The sequence below is a fragment of the Parus major genome, chromosome 5 (genome assembly GCF_001522545.3).
Source record: "Parus major isolate Abel chromosome 5, Parus_major1.1, whole genome shotgun sequence".
Classification (NCBI taxonomy): Eukaryota; Metazoa; Chordata; class Aves; order Passeriformes; family Paridae; genus Parus; species Parus major.
Genome location: NC_031774.1, coordinates 32,869,917 through 32,893,386, shown reverse-complemented (window position 1 = coordinate 32,893,386; position 23,470 = coordinate 32,869,917). Strand labels below are relative to the sequence as shown.

At 38.9% G+C, this 23,470-nt stretch overlaps 1 protein-coding gene across 1 annotated transcript; it reads right to left on the bottom strand.

The window, feature by feature from the left end:
* Positions 1-7,194: 7,194 nt before the first annotated feature.
* Positions 7,195-12,532, bottom strand: GJD2 (gap junction protein delta 2). The gene is made up of 2 exons (XM_015629607.3): positions 11,983-12,532; positions 7,195-11,320 (listed from the first exon to the last, which is right to left on the bottom strand). The coding sequence occupies exons 1-2, from the start codon at positions 12,051-12,053 to the stop codon at positions 10,477-10,479; spliced, it is 915 nt and encodes a 304-aa protein (XP_015485093.1). The 5' UTR covers positions 12,054-12,532; the 3' UTR covers positions 7,195-10,476.
* Between the last annotated feature and the right edge of the window lie 10,938 nt (positions 12,533-23,470).

Here is a 23,470-nt window from a genome sequence, read left to right as displayed (position 1 = left end):
TGTGTGTGTGTCTGTGTGAGTGCAGACTCTGCACCAGCAGCTGCAGTGAGGCTGCAGCCTCAGGGGCTCCTGGGTCCAGGTGACAGCAGCTGAGGAGACTGGGATCTAGTGACAAGTTGTACATGTGGATATGTATATATATGAATACATATATATACACACACACTTATATTTTCTCTGGGGTATCTCCATCCCACACAACAGATGGAAGTGGGATGAGCTCCATGTGAGTTCTCTGTGTCTGATCTGGTTAGCCAGGCACGTTTATGTGTGATGTTCCTGTGTGTGCACCCTGTACATGTGTATCCTGAGAATATGTGTTCAGTCTCACTACTGTTTGGACCTGGGGCATGAAGCTTACCCACTTCAGGACTTTCAGATTCAGCAAAGTATAAATTCATCACACAATATGTTAAATATTATTCAGTGACTATCTTAATTCTTTGCCCCAGTTCTTTAAACACTGTAAGTTAGTCTCTTCTGGCACTCATTTAATTATCGTCCTGATAAATTCTGTTTTAAAAAACAGTTCAAAGTATTTCTAGAGTGTACAGCCAACAATGTTTTTCTTCTTTGGAAGACTTTTACATTAGAAGATATTTAACTATTTAAGTATTTTCATCTTCTGTGCTGAACTGTCCTGGAGCTCTGAGTATGATGAGTATCAGAAGAAAGTTTTCTAAATTTTTTTTTTAAAAAAATAGTATAGGGACAATTGCATATTATGCTTATCAGAAGGAAAAAAGTAAGTTCAGGAGTTTTACCTGTAGTGGGAATTTTTTTGTAAATATAGTGGAACTTTTTACAAAATGTTAACCTTATCATCTTTCACTCTCCTCTCTAATTTGCATGTGACATTATGTTCTTTTCCAGAGAAGTCTAATGATTTCTAATTGGCATTGACAGGAGTATCCTCACATTTCCTTATGTAGAATTTAATTTCAAATATGTATTCATTCTGTAATGAGTCAGCATTTCTGGATGAATGTTCCAACATAAAGAATTTTGCTGTGTATACCTCTTAGCAACTGACAAATTACAGCTTAAGTTTTATTTTAAAACACCTGTGTTTAATAAACTTTTTTTTTTTTCACTATGGAGCTAATACATGAATTATCAAGGCTCGCCTTGGACTCTTGATAATTCAGCTGTCGTGCACAAGAGAAATGTGAGACATTGTTCTGAAGGATGGTGAAAGAATCCCTGGACAAGCGAGAATTAGCAACTGCCAGGGTCTTTCAGTTGCTGAGCCCATTACAGCCCCTGCAAAGGCACCAGCAGGCAGGAGAGACCAGCAAGCACAATCCCAGAGCTCAGCACAGCTGCTGGGTCCAGGGGACGGTCACATATGCGAGGTGACAGCCGCCTCTGAGAAGTGAGGATGGGGTGAAGGCAAGGACAAGCACAGCTTTCCTTCCCACTTCTCCTTAGCAGCAGAAAACTGGCAAAGCCAGCTCTTCCTGTTCTCTCTCCCTCCCTCCCCCGTGGTTTTGCTTATGCTGCTGAACAGGCTGGAGCCAGTTTTGTGTTCTTTAGTTCCTCTGAGGATATGAGCCACTGTCCTAGGATAAAATTTGAGAAAGCGTGGTTGCCTGAGTGAGAATTTTCCTCTTGGTAGATATTGTGTGAAGCAATGCTGTCTAAAGCAAATTATGGAGAGATAAGCTGTTTTAATAGTTAAGCAAGTCATACAGTACTTTCAAGACAGACAGAAAACCAGTGACAACCCAGGTATTAATTACAATTAAATATTTTCATACAGGATTGCAGCAGCCTTGCAGAAGCTCTCACAGCCCCTCAGCATCATTCATAGCCTAGCTGGGGACATTTCTAAGCAAAACTCCTGTTTGAATAGGACTGGTAGTCTCAACACAGTTCCATTTATACATTTTTGTTTCAGAAGCTCTCACATTTGCTAAAGAGACAGCATGGTCAAGGGCCTCCTGACCACAATATTGGCAGGATTCCTTTCTTTCTCCTTTTTTCAAAGCAGAAGGTCATTGTAACAAATATTCATAGGCTTTTCTGTACTGAAAGGAATCAAATATCCAATGCTGCAGAGTTCTTTGGCAGACTGTATAGCTACAAACTCTAATACTGCAAAGTGTAAGGTGCTATTCCAATGGTGCCACAGTTTCAATGTATCAAATTTGACACCTTTTCAATAAAATAGGCTAAATTTAGATAACCATATGCTCATGCTGACAAGCTAGCTTCTCCCTGATATGTGTTTTCATGAAAGAGTACAAGAGGGCTTCAAAGTTTAATTAGTCTAAAATTAGTTCAAAATATTGTATTAATTTACAGTAGAAAGGTCAAGTTGTTGAGCAAACAGCAGGAATGAATATTTTTTACTTAATGCACAAAGATTCAGCTGTAAAAATTCCATTAATGCTAATAGAAGTCATGCTGCCAAATTCAAAAATCATGCTATAAATATTTTATCTGTCTATGCTCTTACTGCAGTCTAATAAAACTTGTACGGTTAAAGCCTCTTCTCTCTTGCCTGCCTGCTAAGCAAAGTTGAAGAGCACACACATATGAACAAAGAAGTACCACTCTGCACTGGGACAGCCTCACCTTGAGTGCTATGTGCAGTTTTGGACAACACAATATACAAAAGACATGAAGTTGTTAGAGAATGTACCAGGAAAGGCCAGGAGGATAGGGAAGGCTCTGGAGGGGCAGCTGTATAAGGAGTGGCTGAGGTCACTTGTCCTCTTCAGCCTGAAGAAAAGGAGACTCAGGAGAGACATTGCAGTCACTTGTGGATGGCAGAGGAGGGGCAGAGCTGATTTCTGCTCTGGGGTGGCTGGGACAGGACTGAAGGAATGTCATGAAACTGAGGGGAGGTTTAGGTGGGACATCAGGAAAAGGTTCTTCACCCAGAGGGTGTTAGGGCACTGAACAGGCTCCCCAGGGCAGTGGTCACAGCACCAGCCTGACAGTGCTCAAGAAGAGTTTGGAAAATTCTCCCAGGCACAGGGTGTGACTGCATGATCTTTACAGGTCCCTTCCAACTCAGCATATTCTGTGATCCTATGAAGTATTTTATCAATAAAGATGTATTTATATTTTGCACTTCAACAGCTTAAGATGGGCGAGTGTCACAGTTGCATTTCAGTCTTTGCATCATTTTAAGGGATTTTTAAACAACTATTTGAGAAACTAAAAATACAATGATTTTTAAGAAAGTCTTCTTATTAGTAACTGATACAGTTTTTTTCTTAGTATGACTCCAATGTACAATGACAATGCATTCATTTATGTGTGATTAGGTCATAAAGACTGATTTAATTCTTTATATGTTATTTATATGATCAAAATCACTCTAAAGTTCACTTCTTTTTCAGTGGGTCTCATTGAGCTAATGATTGTGATTCTCTTGATTGTTCACGCTCTGCAGTCCTATTGGCTTAAACTAAGCTGAAATTTAAGCTATAGATCACACAGCTGAAGGAAGATAAAATTTTCAGTCTCCACTAACATAAAAATTACATGAATAAATGCAGGAGATACAATTTCTAAAAATGGAGCAATAATTAAAGTGATCCATTAAAGCCTTATGTTTTACCATTTTTTAACAAAACCCCTGTAATAATATTAATAAATAAATTTAATTAAATAATATAAATTCAATATAAATATAAATAAATTAAAATAGTAAAATAAATTAAACAGAATTGGATGCCTTGTACCTATATTTTTTTAAAATTCTATATTTTCTGTCTGAAAACAGAGAATAATTAGCTGAGAACTACATTACTTTAACATATGTGCAGAATCTGAGTTAATAATAATAAAATTAAAAAAGAAAACCAGAAAAATTACAGTTCTCTGCAGTGGTATGAGACACAATCCAAACAATAACCAGAATATTAAATTGAAGAGTTCATCAAGAAAATTTGCACCACACAGAATTTAAAAAAAATAAATAAACAAAAAAACAAACCTAAAGTTGTGAATTTAATGTAGACATGTTAATTTTTCTTCAAAATGTGCTTCCACCCTTTTTATAAAAGAGGAACTTCAATAGTTTCATGAGAGGGAAATATGAAGAATTTCTCTTTGGGAAATTGGTAAAAAACGTATAGTAGATGCAATAAATTATTTCCTTGGTCCTTCAAATTATGTGTCTGCTTGCATGTGAGAAAGTTGTGATAAAGACTTGAATGTGTTATCTCTCTATATATGTAAACTAAATATTGCTCAATTGCACTTGCTGATGGGCATTTAACAAGGTCAGATGTGGACTCCTCTCAGGGTTGTACATAGGTACATCTCTAGAGTTTCATATGTTCTTACACAAAGAACATTGCTAGAACAGGTTTTGTCTTCTTTTTTATAAAGGAGAAAATAAAGAAATTCCTATGGCCCTTGTCTTTCCTCAGAACCTCTGAATCCCTTGCACCTCAATATCACATGCAGTGCAAATGTGAAAATCCCTTCACTTGACTTGTTTTGGCCTTGCACTAACTCCATTCATAACGTGCTCATCACAAGTCACCCTTTAATGTGCAGCTTTGATTCTGGTAGCTCCATTAAATTCTGCTTGATACCCATGTCAAACACCACCTGTTTACTGATGGGCAAATTTTCTGATGGCAAAATGGTTTTCATTACAGAGCAGCAGTGCATTTCCAAAAAAAAACCCCTAAAGTTAGGCGAGAAACGGGGACATCCGTGCTCATGATGGCTTTGGACATTGTAATGCACTATTTAGGTTATTCAAAGTAAACCAGAAAATAGTTGGAAATAATTTCTATAAACATTTTTTTCCATAAAAGATAATGTAAGGAATCTTGCATATTTGCACATGAATATGCTTTAATCCCTAAACTGTTAATAAGTAGGGAAAAGTAAGTCCATATCACACCTACTTTTCTCAAATGCCCACAAATCCTTACTTTTTTTTGCCCCATTTGGCTGTTATACATTTCCTTAAAGTTATCTCTTCACAATATGTACTTCTAATATGTTAAAAAAAAATCTCTGCTCAGTGTAAATTAAAAAAAAAAAAAAGAAAAGAAGAAAGGTTTGACAGATAAAGCTTGTCACTGAAAAGAAAACCATCTCTTCCAAATGTAATGTTGCTTTGCTGGTTCAAATAATTTTCTACTTCAGCATTTCTCAAAAAAAACCCTCAAATTGTTAGCAGATTTAAAATATAAGATTAATTATTATCTTTCAAAAAATAGCTGATTTCAAACAATAATCTTTTAACCATTCTCTGAAAGAAAATTATGAAAACATCAACCATGATTTCATTGGAAAGTTCACAAAGTATTTCAAAAATGAAAGTTACACTAATTATGTGACATGAAATATATTTACAGGTAGATCATATGCTATTTTCAGTGAAAGAAACAAAAGTCAAGATTTGCTTAACCACTTTAGGGTGCATTAATTATTACCCAGGTACTGGTAACCCTTCTATGTCCTTTTTTGCCACATTACATGTCCAAAAAATAGGTGGATTAGTAGCAAATTACCTTACTTTCACATTCTTCTGAACACAAGAGCAATTCTCACTTTGAGGGGATATCAGAAAGTCATTTTATACGGTCTCCATAACCTAGAGGTTGGATTCATGCTGTACTCCAGGCACCACCAAGAAAAAGCTGATAGATTTTAATGCTGAGAAGACAAGCCTCTTAAAAGCTATCATGTCAAGAGACACCTGCTCAGCTAAACTCTCTAAAGCAATTGGTATAGCCCACAGCCCCAGAAGTCACAGGAAAAGGGTGATTGATGGGGGCTTTTGTTTGTCAAATATACAGTCAGGTCACTGCATCTAGTTCAGTTTCTAACTGCCTCTGGGTGTGTGATTTCTGTATCCATCTCTGAAATTCAATCTGTAACACACTAATTCAATAGAGGAAAAATCTTTTAACAATCTTGCAAATATTTAGCTTCATATATGCGTCTATATTTTAATTGATTTTTAATGCAGTGCCAGGAAATACTCCATATCTGCACTTATCTAATGGGCTGCTGACTCCTGATTGACTTCTTTGGTACATTTTAATAGACATAATATGAAGCACTTCCTAGCACAATTTTTCTTCATAAAGATACTATTAGAATTTTATTGAGAGGATGGTGCTGTTTGGGAGCTGATACTAGTAGCTGATACTAACTTAGTGTGTTTCCTGAAAGCTTACAATAAAATAGAATTTCTGGGAAGAATATTCCCAAATGACCAGGGATGGGTGTGCAATACAGAAATGCTGTAATCTCTCCTGTTAATCTCATGATATAAATGTGTTTCACCCAGCTGGGAACTGACTTGGTCTCACAGAAAATGAAGACTTGTCATTAAATTCATGCAGAACCAGACCAGACTCTAAGTACTGAAAACATATGCCTGTGTTCTACTCATATGACCCAATTTTTAATTCCCATTTCTATACTTACACACCCAACAAAAGCTTCTAACCTGGTTTGCTGAAAAAGCGAGGTGTAATGGTTATATTCAAGCTAAACAGAGCCAAAAGGATGCAGGTACAATGTCCACCCAATCCAACCTCTTGCCCTGAAAATTGTATTCTTTTACAAATGCAGGAAAAAAAATCTTCTTCACATTTAACATTTAGTTTATATCTTTTCCTATGGTTCTCCACATAGCAGCAGCTTTGTCCTACCCTATTAGGTATAATGCAAGAAAAGCACTGCACCTACTCTGAAGATTCTGAGTATTTCTGACTCCTTTAGTGTTAAACAAAGTAAAATCCATCTGACCACTTCTGTGATTCATTAATCCTTATATTTCTTCAAAGTCAGAGGTCTCTAAAACTAAACTCTTTATGGGACTAGTGAATTCAGCTTCCCCATGTAAAAATGCTAGATGAAAAAATGCAGCTAGTTTTCATTATGAAAAAGTCCTCTTTTAAAAAAAATAATTAATAGACTCATTGTGTTTTGTACATATCTGGTGAATTGGTTCATAACCCTTATGTAAATAGCTTTTTAAATTCACACAGGTGTGGAAAGCACAAGATCGAGTATATATAAAAATGAAATCGTGTAATTATTTTATGTAAATTTTAGAATTCCATGAAACTAACAGTTTATTAGATTCTATTGCAATTTTCCACAGGAGCTTAGTGAACATAGCATTTATGTTTGCACTTATCATGGCATTTAATGTTGTCCACCAGTGCAAAACAATGTAAACAATGAACAAAACAAACATCAACTCAATTTTCATTTTTAATGTCTGATCCTTACAGAGTTGTCAATGGTGAGACTAATTAATTTCACTGAGGCAGGAGCAAGACCTAAGTAGCCAGTAATGTGTCCTTCAGCTTCATGTTCACTCAGTTCTGTTCAGTTAACACACTTTTCCATTGCTGTGACAATTTTAAAGCATTTATTCTGTAAATGAATAGTCAGCTTTCATGCAAACAGTCCATTAGCATTAATCATATGATTCTCACATACATTGACAAAAAAAGTGTTTGCTATATTTCTCTTGTCCATGACAAATGGGTAGTTGGTAAGAAATGAAAAATAACAATTTAAAAGGAAGATTAGAATAACTGATCTCTTGAGACATTTCATCTCTCATCTGAAATATGAAAAGCCATATTCCAAGTACGGTGGATGATGTTTCTGTTGATCAAAATTTAAGTCTTTGCCTACTTTATCACTGATCCAGTTACATAAATCAGCATTTACATTTCCTGATATTCTTCTCTTTGGACAAATCTGAAGAATCCCAACTTACTGGAGTACAAATGTACAACTACATAAAAAATAATTAAATTAACTGAGTCATTTGCATTGACTAATATAAACAGATACTTTCTAAATATGACTTTAGAATTTTAAGGTATTAAAATCTTACCACTTTCAAGACATGCACCTTCACTAGAGTTTGACTGAAAACTGCTATGCAGCCACTGGAAAAAACTTGCATTAGGGCTTCTGCCTAACAGGAAATTATGCTGAACATGAACCAGAGCCCAGTGAAGTACGATTTTTGTATTTTCAACTTTAATTTGCATTGGATCAAGCGTTTTGCACACAATCTCTCATTTCTTCAACATTAAATGAGTGCTTATAACTGTCAAAGAATATTTTTCCTTTCAATATCTGCTCAAAATGAGATTTTGAAAACCATCCCAGGACTCTGCAAAATGAAAATCAGACTTGGATTTGTGTGTCAAATAATAATCTTCAGAAGCTTGTTATTTTGCAGATGGAGATTTTAGCTGCCATGTTGTCCTTCTAAAAATAACATGCAGTTATTTCCAGTGAGCATGCAGTCAACTAGCAATGTCAGTGTGCGTTTTTATCACCAAGAATTTGAGAAATCCATCTTTAGAGGTTTCTATAATCAAATCAGGAAAACTCTTAAATTTATACATAAGGAAAAATATTTTTAAAATCTTTAAAAACATGACACATCTCAAAGTCCTTTAATGCTTCACAGAGGAAGAAAAAAGACAACAGATGAAGGTGATAATGGATAGACTATCTAAGAATTAATCAACATTTTTTAAAGTGACAATGCTTGCAAACGACAAGAATGGAATGTTAAGGTATTTGTTGTAAGCCAAGAGGAAAAGATTTATATGCATCATCTCCAAGCCAATACATGATAAAATCCATTTTCAGGCTTGGCATAAAATACAATCAAAAGGCCATTTGTGACTCTGAGCCCATGTCTCCTTCTTATATTATAAAGTACCCCAAATTTTCCAGCACCATTTTGGCCCTTTTCTTTAAAGGGCAGATACTATTTAGTTAGAAATGCACTTGTATGTTTTGTAGTCCTGATCCAACTCCTACTGTTGCCAGAGAAATATTTTCTGTTGAATTCAGAAGGAACTTTAAAAAAATGTTTTAAAAAATCATTAAGTAAAACTTAGTATAGAATAGCAAAACTCTTCTGTATTAAGATAATTGCTGTTAACAGAGATTCATTTGAGACTGCCCCAGTGGCTTACCAGTAAGTTGATGGGACATGAACAATGTATTTCTTAAACCAGCTGTAAGGCAGAAAAGCTGAGGTTACTATTTGGATTCCCTGATGAAAACCTGCAATTGTTTCCTTTATGGCTAAATGTATTCTGGCTATTCCTGGAGTGACCTTGGCAGCCAACTCTGTTGCCCTTAGTGTCAGCAGAAAGAAGGCTGTTGGTGTCAGTGGGCTTTGGATCAGGCTTTAAAGACAGAGGAAGCTTGCTTAAGGAGGAAAATAGACATTAAAAACAGTCCTGATTTCCCAGGATTTGTTGCTTAGAGCTTAGAATACCAACAAGACATTTTAAACCCTGAAGAATAATTGTAGGTCAATTATTTTAACCCTGTAAAGTTTTTTACTATTGTATACAAGAATAAAGAAAAACAAATCTCTCTGGCTTACAAATTAAAAAAAAAAAAAAGGCAAGTACTTTATTTATCAATAGATACTTTAGCTGCTTTTTACACCATTGCAAGGACTAAACAAATACCATAAAATAAACAAAAGAGAGTATAAAATCATTTCACTCCAGCTGGTATCCCAAAACAACCTTTTGACTAAGTACAGAATAAGCTGTTTCAAGTATGGCACTTATATAAATAAGAGCAGAGAAAAGATGATATATTCACAGTTAAATGCAATGAACTCTCTTCCTTTGGTATGTGTGTCATCATAAGTGATCATAGGTAAATGCATAACTCGGATGGCATGAACCTACTCCATCTTATTCATGCACATATTAGGGAATCAATCGAAATGTACTGATATATATTCTGCAGATCACAACTAATGCAAGATGATTAAGGTCTCTGGTGTGTGTGTGTGTGTGTGTGTGCATGTGTGTGTGTGTGTGTGTGTGTGTGTGGACAGGCAAAGAAAAAATGGCAAAATCATATTCAGCATTTATTTTTAGCATGACTAATTGATGCACAAACCATGATAGCAAATAGCTAGTAATACACACCAGGAATAAAGTCTGTGATTTCGACAAACAAAATAAGACATCTGTGAGATAGGTGAACGCAGATATCCTGACTGAGCTGTGGTTAGGTTCCTTACAGTGTGCTTACCCTCCTTTTAAAACATGCTTATGCCTGCACATTGCAACAGTGTCCCCCACCCCACCCCGCCCCATATAGAGTATCCTTGCAGAGTTTTTGATATGAACATTCTACACATTTACAACAATTAGTCAGACAGTTCAAACTGTAAACATCCTAATGACGATCAAAAAGCTGCTTCACTGACAGATAAAACCCAATCATTAGAAAGAAAAGTAGGAATAATAGTAGCTGTGCTGTAAGGCTAGGTCAAGCATGGTATTATAGCTGTTTTCTCAGTCTTTTACATAGCACTGCATTTTGCAGCTAGTTCAGTAAGTGCAGATCCAATACCTTAATGGCTTTCTTGGTGGTTTGATAAAATGCTTGCCTAAGCAATGTACCTTTCTCTAATGGTATCTGGGTCTGTTCCACCTGGCACAGTGTTTCAGTTCTGTCACAGCCTCACACATAAGCTGAGTCACTTGACTGAGTCCTGCCGAAGTTAGGCATGCTCATTCTTGGCAGGTCCTTATTTCTGATTTCATATATGGATTTCCTTTTTGCCTGTACTCCTCTCACTGCCATTTTGATCTTTCTCCAGCCCAAGTGGTTCAGTTCTGCCAAATTAAGCACCACACAAATCCCACTGACAGCAAACATGAATACCAAGAATACAGTCTTCTCAGTGGGTCTAGAGACATAGCACTCTACTTCTTTAATGCAAGGGTATCTGTCACATTCGTACATGGAAGGGACATTGAATCCGTACAGAAAATACTGTCCCACTAGGAATCCAATCTCTAGGGCATTTCGAAAGACCACTTGGATGATATAAAATCGAGAAATGCCTTCTTGCCTCCTCATCTTTGATTTTGTAGTTCTGATAGCAGGATTGGGGATTTCCTTCACTTCTAAGCAGTCTGGTTCTGCCTCTTTGGTGGAGTTCTCAGTGTTTTGCAGCACCCCATTGACAATCGTGTTCTTGATTTTCTTACTGTCCTCACGCTTCATTGAATCCTGGTCCCTTTCCAAGGTAAGGAAGACAGTGGAGTACCTCCGTTCCCTTTGTTTAGCAGACTGGTGAACGGAGTACGTTATGAAGCACAGGCTGGGAGTGCACACCATGATGATCTGGAACACCCAGTACCTTATGTGCGAAATGGGGAAAGCCTGGTCATAACAAGCCTGGTTGCAGCCTGGCTGCAGCGTGTTACAGACAAACATCGTTTGCTCGTCATCGTACACCGTCTCCCCTACAATGGCCACAATGAGAATTCTGAAGATCACCACCACGGTCAGCAGGATCCTGCAACAGAGAAGCCGGTCAGTGCGCGCCGCCGCCGCGCGGCCGGGAGCTGTCCAGTGCTGACCGGGCCCCAGCGCCGCGGCACCGCGGGTCGGCCCCGGCACGGGCAGCAGCACCGGCACGGCCACCGGCCCCGGCCCCGGCACGGGCACCAGCACCGGCACGGGCACCAGCACGGGCACGGGCACAGGCACCTGGAAGCGGCCCCGGCCGGGCGCGGGGGGCGGGCAGGCTGCGCGGCATGGCCTCGGTGCGGCCGTGTGCCACAGACCGCGGGCCGGCCCCCACCCGGCCCCTGGGCGGAAAGGCGACGGCGGGGCGCTGGGGTCCCCGAGAGCACGGCCAGGAAAGGCGCGGGGATGAGCCGGCAGCGGCACCCCGATGGCAGTGGGGTCTCCCCGACGACCGTCCGGTGCCGCTTGGCTCCTCGGGGACAAGGACGGCGGCGTGTGCCGTGTCCCCGTGCCCCGTGCCGCATTCCAGCCTTCCAACACACACACACACACTCACACACACACACGGGCTCCAGCACACCCCGAAAGAGCCCGGCCGAAGGGCACCGCGCAGCCGGGACCCGCCGCACTCCGCCGACCTCCCGGCCGGCCCGCCGGGACAGGAGGGGATCCCCCCCGGGCTCCCCGTAGCTCTCCCGCGATCCTTACCTCCCTATCATAGTAGAATGCTGCTGCACGGCAGCTTCCAGTAGCCTCTCTAGAATAGTCCATTCCCCCATCGCTGTTCATCCGGAGACAAAGACTTTGGCAAGCGTAGGGGATCTCTTCACTTCTGCCTTTTTTCACCCCTCCTATTTTTTTTTTTTTTTTTTTTTTTTTTTTTCAGGGGGAGGGAAAACAAACCGAAGAGCAGCCCGTCTGTACCGCCCGCAGTCCGGCGGCGGGAGGGCGGCTGGAGGCTCAGCCCTGCCGAGGGTTCCGGGCTCGGCTCGGCTCGGCTCCGCGGGGCTCGGCGCCGCTCGGCAGCCGCCACGGCCCGGCCCGCTCGGATCGTGGCGCGGCGCGGCGGGCGGACCGGCGGCGTGGAGGGAGGAAGGTTGGCTTTAATGTCTTGCTGCCTCTAATCTGCCTTTAAGTAGTCTCCGCTTGCGTCACTGACAGGTTGGTGGAGAGCAGCCAAAAGCAGCGCTCGGATTTTCTCATTTTTATTATTCCGGTGAATACAAACAAATAAATGCAATAAAAAGAAATTAAATAAATAAACGGAGGAGGAGGAAGAGGAGGAAGGAGGGCGGAGGAAGAGCTGCCCCGGCAGGCAGGAGGCTCATTGTGCAGCCCGGTCCCTGCTTGCCGGAGCGCCCCGGCCGGGCGCCCGCTGCCCCTCCGCCCCCGGCCGCCGGCACACCCCGCTCCGCCCGGAGCGCAGCCCGCCCGCTCTGCCGCCGCCTCGCTGCCCGTCCCAAACCCCGCTCTAGGGAGGGAGGGTGACACCGCCGCCCCTCCAGCCACCGGCCCCAGGCCGGGGGTCCCCAGGGCTAGCTGGGCTTTGCCTCGCTCACTCCTAGAGATCAAAACAGCGGTGTCGTACTGCGGTGACCTTACTTGTTAGAACTGCTAAGCCCTGGAAGATATTTGACTTAAAATTGCATCTTTATTCTCCCCTGATCACAGTTACAAGAATCACTGCGGAGAAATGAAACTCATATATAGCCATTTCAGAGAATGATGAGAATAAGATTGTATTTATGCTAGAAAAGACACCAAATCTTCATACAAAGCATCTCTAAACAGTACAAGAAAAAAGCAACTTGAATAAATCCCTGCATTATAGTCAGTCCACTTATTCTCATTAACAACTATGTTTTAAATAGTTTTTTTCATTTTACAGATACCCTTATAGACTGTACCTCGCACATCACCAGACATTTCCACACAAAACTTTGGCACCAAATGTAATTGACTTCTCCAGTGAAGCAGAGTAAAATATATTCCCATACTCTGTATATTTACAAAATTATCAAGTAAACCTTCACACCTGCTCAACTAACCTCACTCAAGAACAACATAAGAAAAAATCTTATCAGTCTTATCATAATATTCCTACCACTGAACTCAGTAAAATCAAATTATTTCTAAATCAGAACTGCACAAGCCATAATAAACAGTGTAGTCCTTTTTTTCTTTGTAGCTCATGAACCAAATCCATGTTATATTAAAGATGCCAAGTGTTTTTTGAGTAAATGGGACCATGATTCATCTGTGGAAGAGAGCATCTGTATGCCTTAGACACCCCAAGGTTTGTTGTCTTTTCATTTGGACTATGCAGATGGTGTCTGCTTCACGTGATACTGGGTCAGTTGACTGATTGAATTAGGAAAGTATCAAACAAGAGAGGATCAGTGAACACACAGAAATTCTGTACAGAAATTGAGAGATTTTTATTCTCTCCCAGTTGAGAGAATTTGGCTTTTTGTATATAGTTTCTAAAAAATGCTGCTGCAACAACACCAAAGCTAAAAAGAAGCTGGAGTTTGTTTTAAGAGGACTGTGGTATCTCCCAGCTACACTGACAACTGAGCGTCTCATATAGGCCACAATTGTCTGTTGCAGATGGATCTGAAAAAGGGAGAAATCAAAGCAGTAAGAGAAGCAGTAATGCATGTGTAGAAGTAGACAGGGCAAGGAATATGCCAAGAAGCTAATGATGATAATCCTATTTAGAACACCAAACAGAGGGAAAATCATGATTGAAGTTACTGAAGAGAGAGAAGATTTTGGTTCATAAACAAATTTCAGAATTTCTACAAAGGAAAGCTGCTCCCTGGTTCTGGCATAGAAAATCCATTTATCTGAGCTTTTAGGACTCTTAAATGAAAAGGAATTACATTCTGATCATATAAAACACTGGTCTATTAATTAACAACTGTTAATCAGTGATTAATCAGTGTTAGTCAGTGTTTGCTGCATTCCTGACAGCCCAGTCATGAAGACAAGGAGGTGAAATATCATAAATTAATGCTGCAAATATATAAACATTGTTATTAAATTGCTTTTGATTACATTATGGTTTAAAGTTAAATTCTTTCAGACCTTTTTTTTACAGGAGTTGCATCTCATTCTAGAATACCTGACATCTCCTTTTTTAGCAGTAACCTCATATGCCACCTTGCAACCACATTCACATGCGAGATACTTGGTCTTCCTCTTGAGAAAGTTTACAGAACTTCAGACCTTGGTGAGTTTGGAAAAAGGGAATTCAGTGAGTCTCTTTTACAGGGCCAACATTAATTTTAAGTGGCTAACAAATTCAAAGGAATTTGCTACATCTCAAATTTACATGTACAATTTCTGATGCTATGAATTTCTGTCCTTTATCTGAGGCCTCATTTGTTGTCAAAATAGCAGCAATAAGAATCAACATGACGTTCTCTGAATGTTTTACACAACAGTGAAAAGTGTATGAAGAATGCAATTAACTGCATGCCCATTAACCTTTACATGAGTAACTGCAACCTGTGGACTTATCTGACAAATTGTCTAAATCAAAAAGTGCTCAGACTATGTATAGTCATGACTGTAAGTTGTAGACATAAGAAGATTTTCAGCTTCTAAAGGTTCATCTTAGTTTTTACACCATTCCCCTGAATGCTTCAGCCAATGGTAAAGACAGGATTTGCAGAGCAGCAGGCTGCTAAAGATGCTGTGGATGTATCTTACACAGGGCACATATTCAGATTAAAACTCCATGCCTACATTTCACATTTCATTCAAAAAACATTCAGGATTATAAAAACTTTGTATTTCCTGGCTTACAAAGGACTGTTTCCTAATGAAGCAGCAGTAACAGTTTGCAACTGTTCTTGTTTGTTCAATATTTTTATCAATTGCAAAGAAAGGAAACATTCAGCTTGCTATTCCACACATAGGCTTTTGGGGGTGGGGTGTACTTTTGTTCCTCTTGCTTTTCACTCAAAGAGAATAAGAATTTCCTATTCTGTCCAAATTCAGTATAAACTCTGTCATTCCTAACAGGATCTCAAACAACCTTTGCAAAAAGAAAATTCGGTCTGCCCGTGTTCAAAGATACCAGTGCCGTGATATTAATTTCTGATGAAATAATATAGACTGCTGATCTTGGATTAGGTCTGAAGAATGAGACTGCATGTGTCCTCAGTTCGAAGCCAAACTGAGGTTAATCTGTCTGTAAGAAGCTGTAGGCCAGATTCTCTCTAAGAAATCCAGCCCTTTTGGCCTGATCTGGTTTTGTAAAGGGTATGGAGAGCAATCAAATCTTGCAGGATGCACATTCCTCAAGGATGGAGCAGAACAGACTGAGAGCAGAACTGACACATTTGGCTTGTCTGTCAGACCCCCTGCAACCTGGACGTGGGTGACACGACGGGGTCAGGATGAGGTAGCCACATGGCCAGTGCTGTCATACAGTGTGCTAAACAGGGTTATTCCCCTGCCTCATTGCTTTCTCTGCTGAGGTTTACTAATGTAAAGACACAATGCAGATCTGACATGAGCCTTCCACACTTACTGTCTCCTTTTAAGATTAAACATTCACTCCAAATATCTTCCAAATACTTTATCTTAAAATAAATCAAATTAATTATTAGTTCTATGCCAACAGTCATCTTCAATGCAATTTTTTGCAGCTGTTTGCAGTGGATCCATCATCATAGAAAATGAATATATGTCATATTTATATTCTAAAATTGCATGGCAAATGACCCTATTTCATTGTTGTAGTGGAAACCACTATTTCCACCATTTGTAGTAAACTGTAAGCAAAGAAAAAGCTTTAAATTAAGTAAATATAGACTATTAATAAAGAAAATAATGTGGCTTTCTTCCAATAGTTTTTGTGAAAAAATTATGTTGCCCTATAGCTGTATAGTATATAATGTCACTGTGTTTTCTAACTAGTGTCACAAGGGAGATTTTTTTGCATTACTTTCATAAAGCATTAGGACATTCTTCAGAAGACTGGTATGATGAATGTTTCATTTCTGATAATATTTGGTGTAGTCCATGAAATCTAAGTCATTAGCTACTAAACTGAAAATGCCTTTTTAAGACCTCTCATAGCCATCTGCTATGCTCTGTTTTCATTTGGTGCCATGTGTGTATTAATGAAATGATTGCATCAGATTAAATCTTTTATTCATAAAATCATCTAGGTCATCTGCTTCTACCTACACTTTCTCATTACAATTACAATGAGCATTTGTGTGTATGTTCCCTCCCCACTGCATAAGTATAATTCCATCTGCAGTTAGCTGCTGTATGTAGACCTTAATAAGAAATCCCTCTTTGTGTCTTTCCCTCAAATGAAGTTCCCTCAAAAGATAACTCTAGCATATCACAGCAGAGAAAGCGTATTTTCCTACAGTTTCAAAAGTCATGACTTCCCAAAAGCTAAAAGATTTGGATGTGCTAAGGACTTCAGTCCTTCACAAGAGAAAGCAATGTTGCAAGAATGCTCATTTTTCTGCCAAGAGATGGGTAGCACACTCTTCCCATCCAGTCAATAGCGTTTGTGTCAAAGCTGTCAGTCACAGGGTGGGCTCTTGTGCTCCTTGTTGTGAACATGGAATGGAGCCTGCATTTATGTGCTTCATGCTTGACAGTAGCAGTGTCAAGTGCATGGAATTCAGGGTTTCCTGTAATGCATGGACAAAATACTCAGTTAACTAATAATCAGATTAAGACTCTATTATGCATCAGCAGTCCATATCTACAAATGAAGAATGCAATAAATGGAAAGCTTTTCAGGAAAACAATGAATGTAATCAGTGAAGAAGGAATAAATCTATGAATAGTCATGAACTTTGAAAGTGAGGGTTCATAAATCATGTTGAAGTTACAACATGAATAGTTAAATATTCTTGCAAGGGGGTGGGGGGGCTACCCTAATAAATATTCACAATGGGGGCAGGTACTAAGTAAATATTCCACAATCTTCTGAACTAAGGGAATTTAAAATATTGAAATATAACTGCTGTGACTAGAAAGCAAATTTTAAGTATCATATTTCCCTAGTTACAGAATATTTTTATTTTCTGACAGAAAAAAATTCACCCAAGTTTTATGGGGATCTTGTAAGTTGTCCGCAGGGACCTTTCTGTGCACAAATTAACAGCTCAAATCAATTTTCTAGGCAATAATTTGGACCTATATACTGAATTACAACTGCATTTACTTCTGGCATATTTACAGCTCCTAATGCAGAAGCATTTGCACTTGTTGCAAACTCAGATTTATTTGCAGATAGGATGCAGCCAGGAGAAGGAAAATATCATTAAAACAAATACTTATGACTTGACAGGCTCTGCAAAGAAATACAAAAGAAGTAAGATATTCTAGCGACCAGATCATCTGCTGCCAGTCTGTTGAGTTTCCTTTCTGACTCTCACCAGAAAGGAAAAGCAAAAAAGCACTCACATAGTGCTACAGCATCCAAACATCCATTAGCGCCATTTCATGGATTATGATGTCTTAAGTACAAATTTGTAAGCCCATATTATGTGGGTTTCCATGTAATATTTCCTTAAGTTTAGGTACACACTTATGAAAGAGCCTTTCAAAAATACCTTAGACAGAAAAGATCATGAAAGATTCCTATATAAACCGATTTAATACACATTTTTAGGGTGCAAAAAATATCTACATACTAATATAACAATTAATTCAATATGGGAATGAAATTTTGCACCATTGAACAAATGATTTTATTCTTAGAGTCTATTCTTTCAAAGATACATATTACAAAATCAATATAGCCCAATATAACTGATTAGGGGTTTTGTAGTAAAATACCAGCCAATTGCACCACCAGATACCAGAGCCAATGCAGAATATTGTTAGACTCAGTTTGGCAAACCTTATTTTTCTTTTTTCTATCAAAAACTGTTACAGTTTTTCATCAGAAGAAACATAATTAAATTTAACTGTAATAATACCTTTAAAAAATTCATATTGTATCATAATGTCTTCATCCCATGGTAGTAAATTTTCATTGTACTAATTGCAATTCCCACTGGCTTTAGATGAGCCAGAATATAAAAACCTTGAAGATATTTATACCAGAACTTTTTAAAATTTCCTATGGCAGAATATGAATTAAGAGAAAGTTATTGACTGTTTCAGAACATCCAGAACAACAGAAAAATAAGACCCAGTAGTAAGAAGAGTCCTCTATACTGTAACTCCTGGAAGCATTTTGATGCTTTTCTTATTCCATACACAAAAAGAAAATAAAGTATGAGAAATCATGCTTCAGTATTTCAGCATGAATGCATTACATCAAGCACTTTTCCCAGACCTACTGCTTATCTCAGCCCTGTCTACATTTGTCTTCAACCAAATGCTGAATCTCTGTACTCCCAGCTGCTTTCAGCTCGATGATGTGATTTACTGAAGAGTTCTTCTCCTTTGTTTTGATTGTTATAGCACCATATGTCTTCAGTATTCCTGGTGCCCCTCGCTCTTGTCCTCTCCCTCCCCATCTCACCAGTCACAGAAGGGAATTCACATTACATTAAAGCTTCCCTTCAGAAGCCAGGCTGAAACAATCCCTTGAAATAACTAGGGCAGTCAAGTGATTGACTTGAAAGTAAACTATGTCAGTGAAAAAGCAGGAGCTCAGTAACAAATGCAGAGGGGTTTTAATCCTTCTGTCATTCAAAGATTCTACAGTTGCAATAAAAAATTGTGAAATATATTTGATAGTAATTCTATTCCAGATATATGAGATATAAACACATGTTCATGGGTGCACAGAGGTACGTATTTATGCATGTGTGTCCTAGCTGGGGAGTTCTGTGTGGTGAGACAGAAACTATTGAGGGGCAAGGTGCATCAGGTCAGGCTGCAGAGCTGAAAGCCATGGAGCTGGATTTGGGCATCAGTGAACAAGAGAAATGGCCAGTGCTCCACCTCTACACTGGGGCAAGGATGGTAGCAAATGTTCTGTGGGGGTGGCTGAACTGATGGAAAGAGACAATTGGTAGTGCAGAGGGAAACATTCTGGGCTAATGAATTGTGGCAAGACCTCACCACTCAGGTAGCAAAGTTGGCTGTAAAAGTACATCATGAGATGTGCCCAAGAGCTGGGCTATGGAAGAGCACCACAATGGATTGGGCTGCCAAGATTACAGTGTCTCAGGTGGATCTGGACTGACAACATAAGGGTGAATTACTTCTGGCTTGGAGGGCCCATGACACCACAGATCATTAGGGAAGAGATGCAACATCCAGATAGGCTCATGACTTAACCATGGACTGTATCTTCTAGATTATCTAAAACTGTGAAACATGTGAATCAATCAGTGAAATCAATCATGTGAAACATGCAATCAATCAGGCCAAGTGGGTAAAGCCCTGTGGTGCAGGGGATAATGGTAAAAATATAAGTATGGGAGAGCTGGCAGATTGATTACATCACCCTTCCCCAAACCAGCCCAGGTAAGTGCTATGTCCTGACCACAGCAGAAACAACCACAGAATGGTTGGAGACCTACCCTGTGCCTCATGCTACTGCCAAAAACACCATTCTGGGCCTTGAACAAGTCCTGTGTAGACATGGCACTCCAGAAAGAACTGAGCTGGACAATGGAGCTCATTTTCAAAATAACCTCATAGACACCTGGGCCAGAGAGTACGGTACTGGTTGGGTGTGTCACATTCTCTAACATGCACCAACCTCTGAGAAAACTGAATGGTAAAATGGACTGTTAAAAAGCCACACTGAAAGTAGTGGTGGTGGGAGTCAAACATTGAGATTTACATTTTAATGAAAATTAGTTTAAACCTGATTAGTTAACACCTGATTAGTTAACACTACAGGCTCCACCTCTTGAGCTGGCCCTGCTCAGCCAGAACCTGCTTACCACAGAAGGGGATAAAGACCCCACAGAGCCTGTGGGGAATGTGTTAGGGAAGAGAGTGCATTAAGCAAAGGCAAACCATCTATGGGAATTCTTTAGGAATCCTCTTTTATGAAGTTACTGAAGTGAGTTAAATTGGTTCTGTGGGGAAAATATATTTAAATTCCACAAAATTTTAGACTTTGTCCCAGGTAAGATCCTAGGTAAGAGCTACTGAATTTTGCCTTTCAGTAACTTTTACATATGGACCAATAATATATAGTCATGGATTTGAGAAAAGAATATGACATATTTTGTGGAGTTCATTAAATATTTTTTTTAAATTATTTTCAAATTAATCTAAGTTTATAAATATTCAGTAGTATCAGTGTTTTAGTCCAGAATCTTTAATCCAGTGTATATAGCTACATACTTTTAGTGGAAATTGCCGATTTATAGACCCAGAATGCTTTCCCAGACCCATCCCAATCATGCATATCTGAAATTTCACAGGTGATGATTTAAACTGGCATCTTTGTGAATTCCACAACTGTTTCTAACAAACAGCATCTGCTCAGTGCTGTGCAACATGCTTTGTTTTCATAACACCATTTGTTAATCTTTCCTAAAGAAAAAGGTTTCCAGGATGAGTATTTAATTAAATGTTTGTAATGTTTCCATTTCAAAATGGAGCAAAATCAAATTCAGAATATCAATTTATTTTATCCCATAGGAAATTGAATGCTTATCTATAGGTTTTGCAAAAATGTTCATGTTCTCAAATATTCAACTCATAAATATATTTTTCAGAATCTCTTAGAGATGGTGTAGTTTCAACTATAATGCAGAAATCTGTGACACAAGAAGAGAAAAAGATTAATTCAATCATTCATAAAACATTGTAGGACAGCTGCAAATGTGTGTAATTTATTTCTGTGTTTTTAAGAAAAGACAAATCATCATTATATGTAATGTTGCCAAAGATTGGAAGTTACAGTTTATTTTTCTAGATGATAGTGAAACCCACATAATTTCTTGCATAGGTTAGAGTTGCTCAAGGGCTGCACTGATTTATATACATCCTATGTAAATCTGTCATTCTTTGAATCAGGTATTTACTTGTATTTTAGATTTAGAAATTCTAGTCTGCAGTGTTTGCAACCTCTTCCACACTTTCCTGTAAGAATGTGAGGATTGTTTTCCACTGAATAAACTCATCCAAACTATCACTGATTTATAGAGGGGAAAAGGTCACGGTACCTTGCTCCATGATTTCATTAATCTAAAGCTGTGTCTGTTCTACAAGTGTAAAACAGCGTGGAGAGATGTATCTTCCATTACTCCATCCACATCTTTACAACATTCCCAGGAGCTGGGGCCTGGTGTGGGCAGGCTGGCTCACCCTTCCAGCAGCACCAAGCATCTCTTGGAGTCATCCCTGGGCACGTTTCCCACTTGTGCTTGCCCAGCTCCACTCCTTGCTGAGGATCCAGGGAAGATGAAGGGCTACATTACACACCCTACATTACACACCTCTTGTGGGGCTCAACACCTTAACCAGAGCCTGAAACACGCAGTCTTTAAGATATTTGTCAGTTGAACTTCAAAGGATGCAACAGAGTGTGACTGTCATATATTTATATTTACATGCAAACAATTAAATGTTTTATATCATAAACACCTTTATCAACTACTGATTTTTTCAGTTACTAAGATGTATTGCCAATGCTACATCAGGTTTTACCTATGTTTTCTGGGTTTTTTTCAGATTTTTGAACATCTCTTACACCTGTGTGTGTCCGTATGTCTGTACCTGCCAGAAGAAAATAAAAGAAATAAAAGAATTATATTTTCTTCAATAACACTTTACATAGTATCTTCATTTCACACGCGAATTCCTTCATTTCATACACAAATTGACAGAGCCACTCAGACTGTATTCAAGCCCATAAGGAAGTCATACCTCCTAACATGGGATAGACACTCTCCCTTTCCCCATCCTGATTTACTGCACAGAGGCAGGATGAAACACATCCTTCCTGGCAGACACTTATAAGAATGAATCTGTGAAGCACTTGTTGCATCCCAGAGGCTTCCCTTTGCCTAAAAAGAAAAGAGGGTTTACAGTGAATCAAAAAAACAGAAGGACTAGGACTCCCAAGCTTTTGATGTAATTAAGATTTTCAATGCTTAAAATAGATGAAAATTACACACAAATTTCAGATGGGAATTTCAAGACGTCATGGTGAGACATAGTTCCCTGGTGTTTTCTCAAAACAGACCTTCTTTTGATTTTAAAAAATATAAATCAGTTGATTTCCAGCCCTGGTTTCACTGTATAAATATTTCTATCCTACAGCTTAGTGGACAAAAATCAGGCAAGGTGATTCAAGTATTTTCTGATAAACAGTTAAAGGTTTCATCTGTTTAAAATGTATTTCAATCAGTAATATGTCAAAAAAAGCATAGATGAATTATTGATCTGCTTTGCTTCATTGCTGAGTTTTGATACATTTCATCATTTTAGCTATTTCCTTGGTGTGAAGGATCAGCCTTGGGACAGAAAGAGTATTAAAAAGGGAAAAGGCTCAGAGGAGTGCTAGTGCAATGGGGAAAAGAAAAAAATGACAGCCTACCCCACAGGGCTTTAATAAATATTTGTGAAGCATATTTAGTTTAATTACACCAACTAGTTATCAAAGTCCAAAGTCATGCTACCTGAAACGTCAGTGCAAACTGTACCTTGGGCTTGATGGCACAATGCACAGCAAAAATAAATGTGTGAAACCCAAACGTGACTGCCACAAAAACAAACAAAGCATGAGAGAAAACATGAGCTCAAAGATAGATCAATTAATCCAAAGAACACCGAGTAGACAGGTGGATGAGTCATACACACAGTGTAGGCACAGCTTCTGCTGAATGGAAAATGCAACTTAACACCACCCCGCAGGTTTCACTCTGAAGGACAGGGAGGCCAACAAGAGAAACTAAATTGGTATCAAGCCTGATTGGGTACCTGCACCATGATTGTAAAAACATTCTCACACTGGAGGGAGTGGGGTCTGAGTTTCCCCTTTTGAAAGTCGTTCTTCTTATGAACAGCCCTTCGCAATAATGTGATTTTCTTCAGTTTTTATGATTGAAGTGGGGGCAGGAGGAAGTATAATGTAAAGACATTGATTTTGACATCATAAATAAAATACAATGCTTTCTTTTCACTAGGAGGGTTGATCAGAGAAATATATCAAATGTATATATCAAAAGAAATAAATTAAAGATATTTAACTGTTTGTTTCCCAGCAGCAGGGAAAAACAGTCTT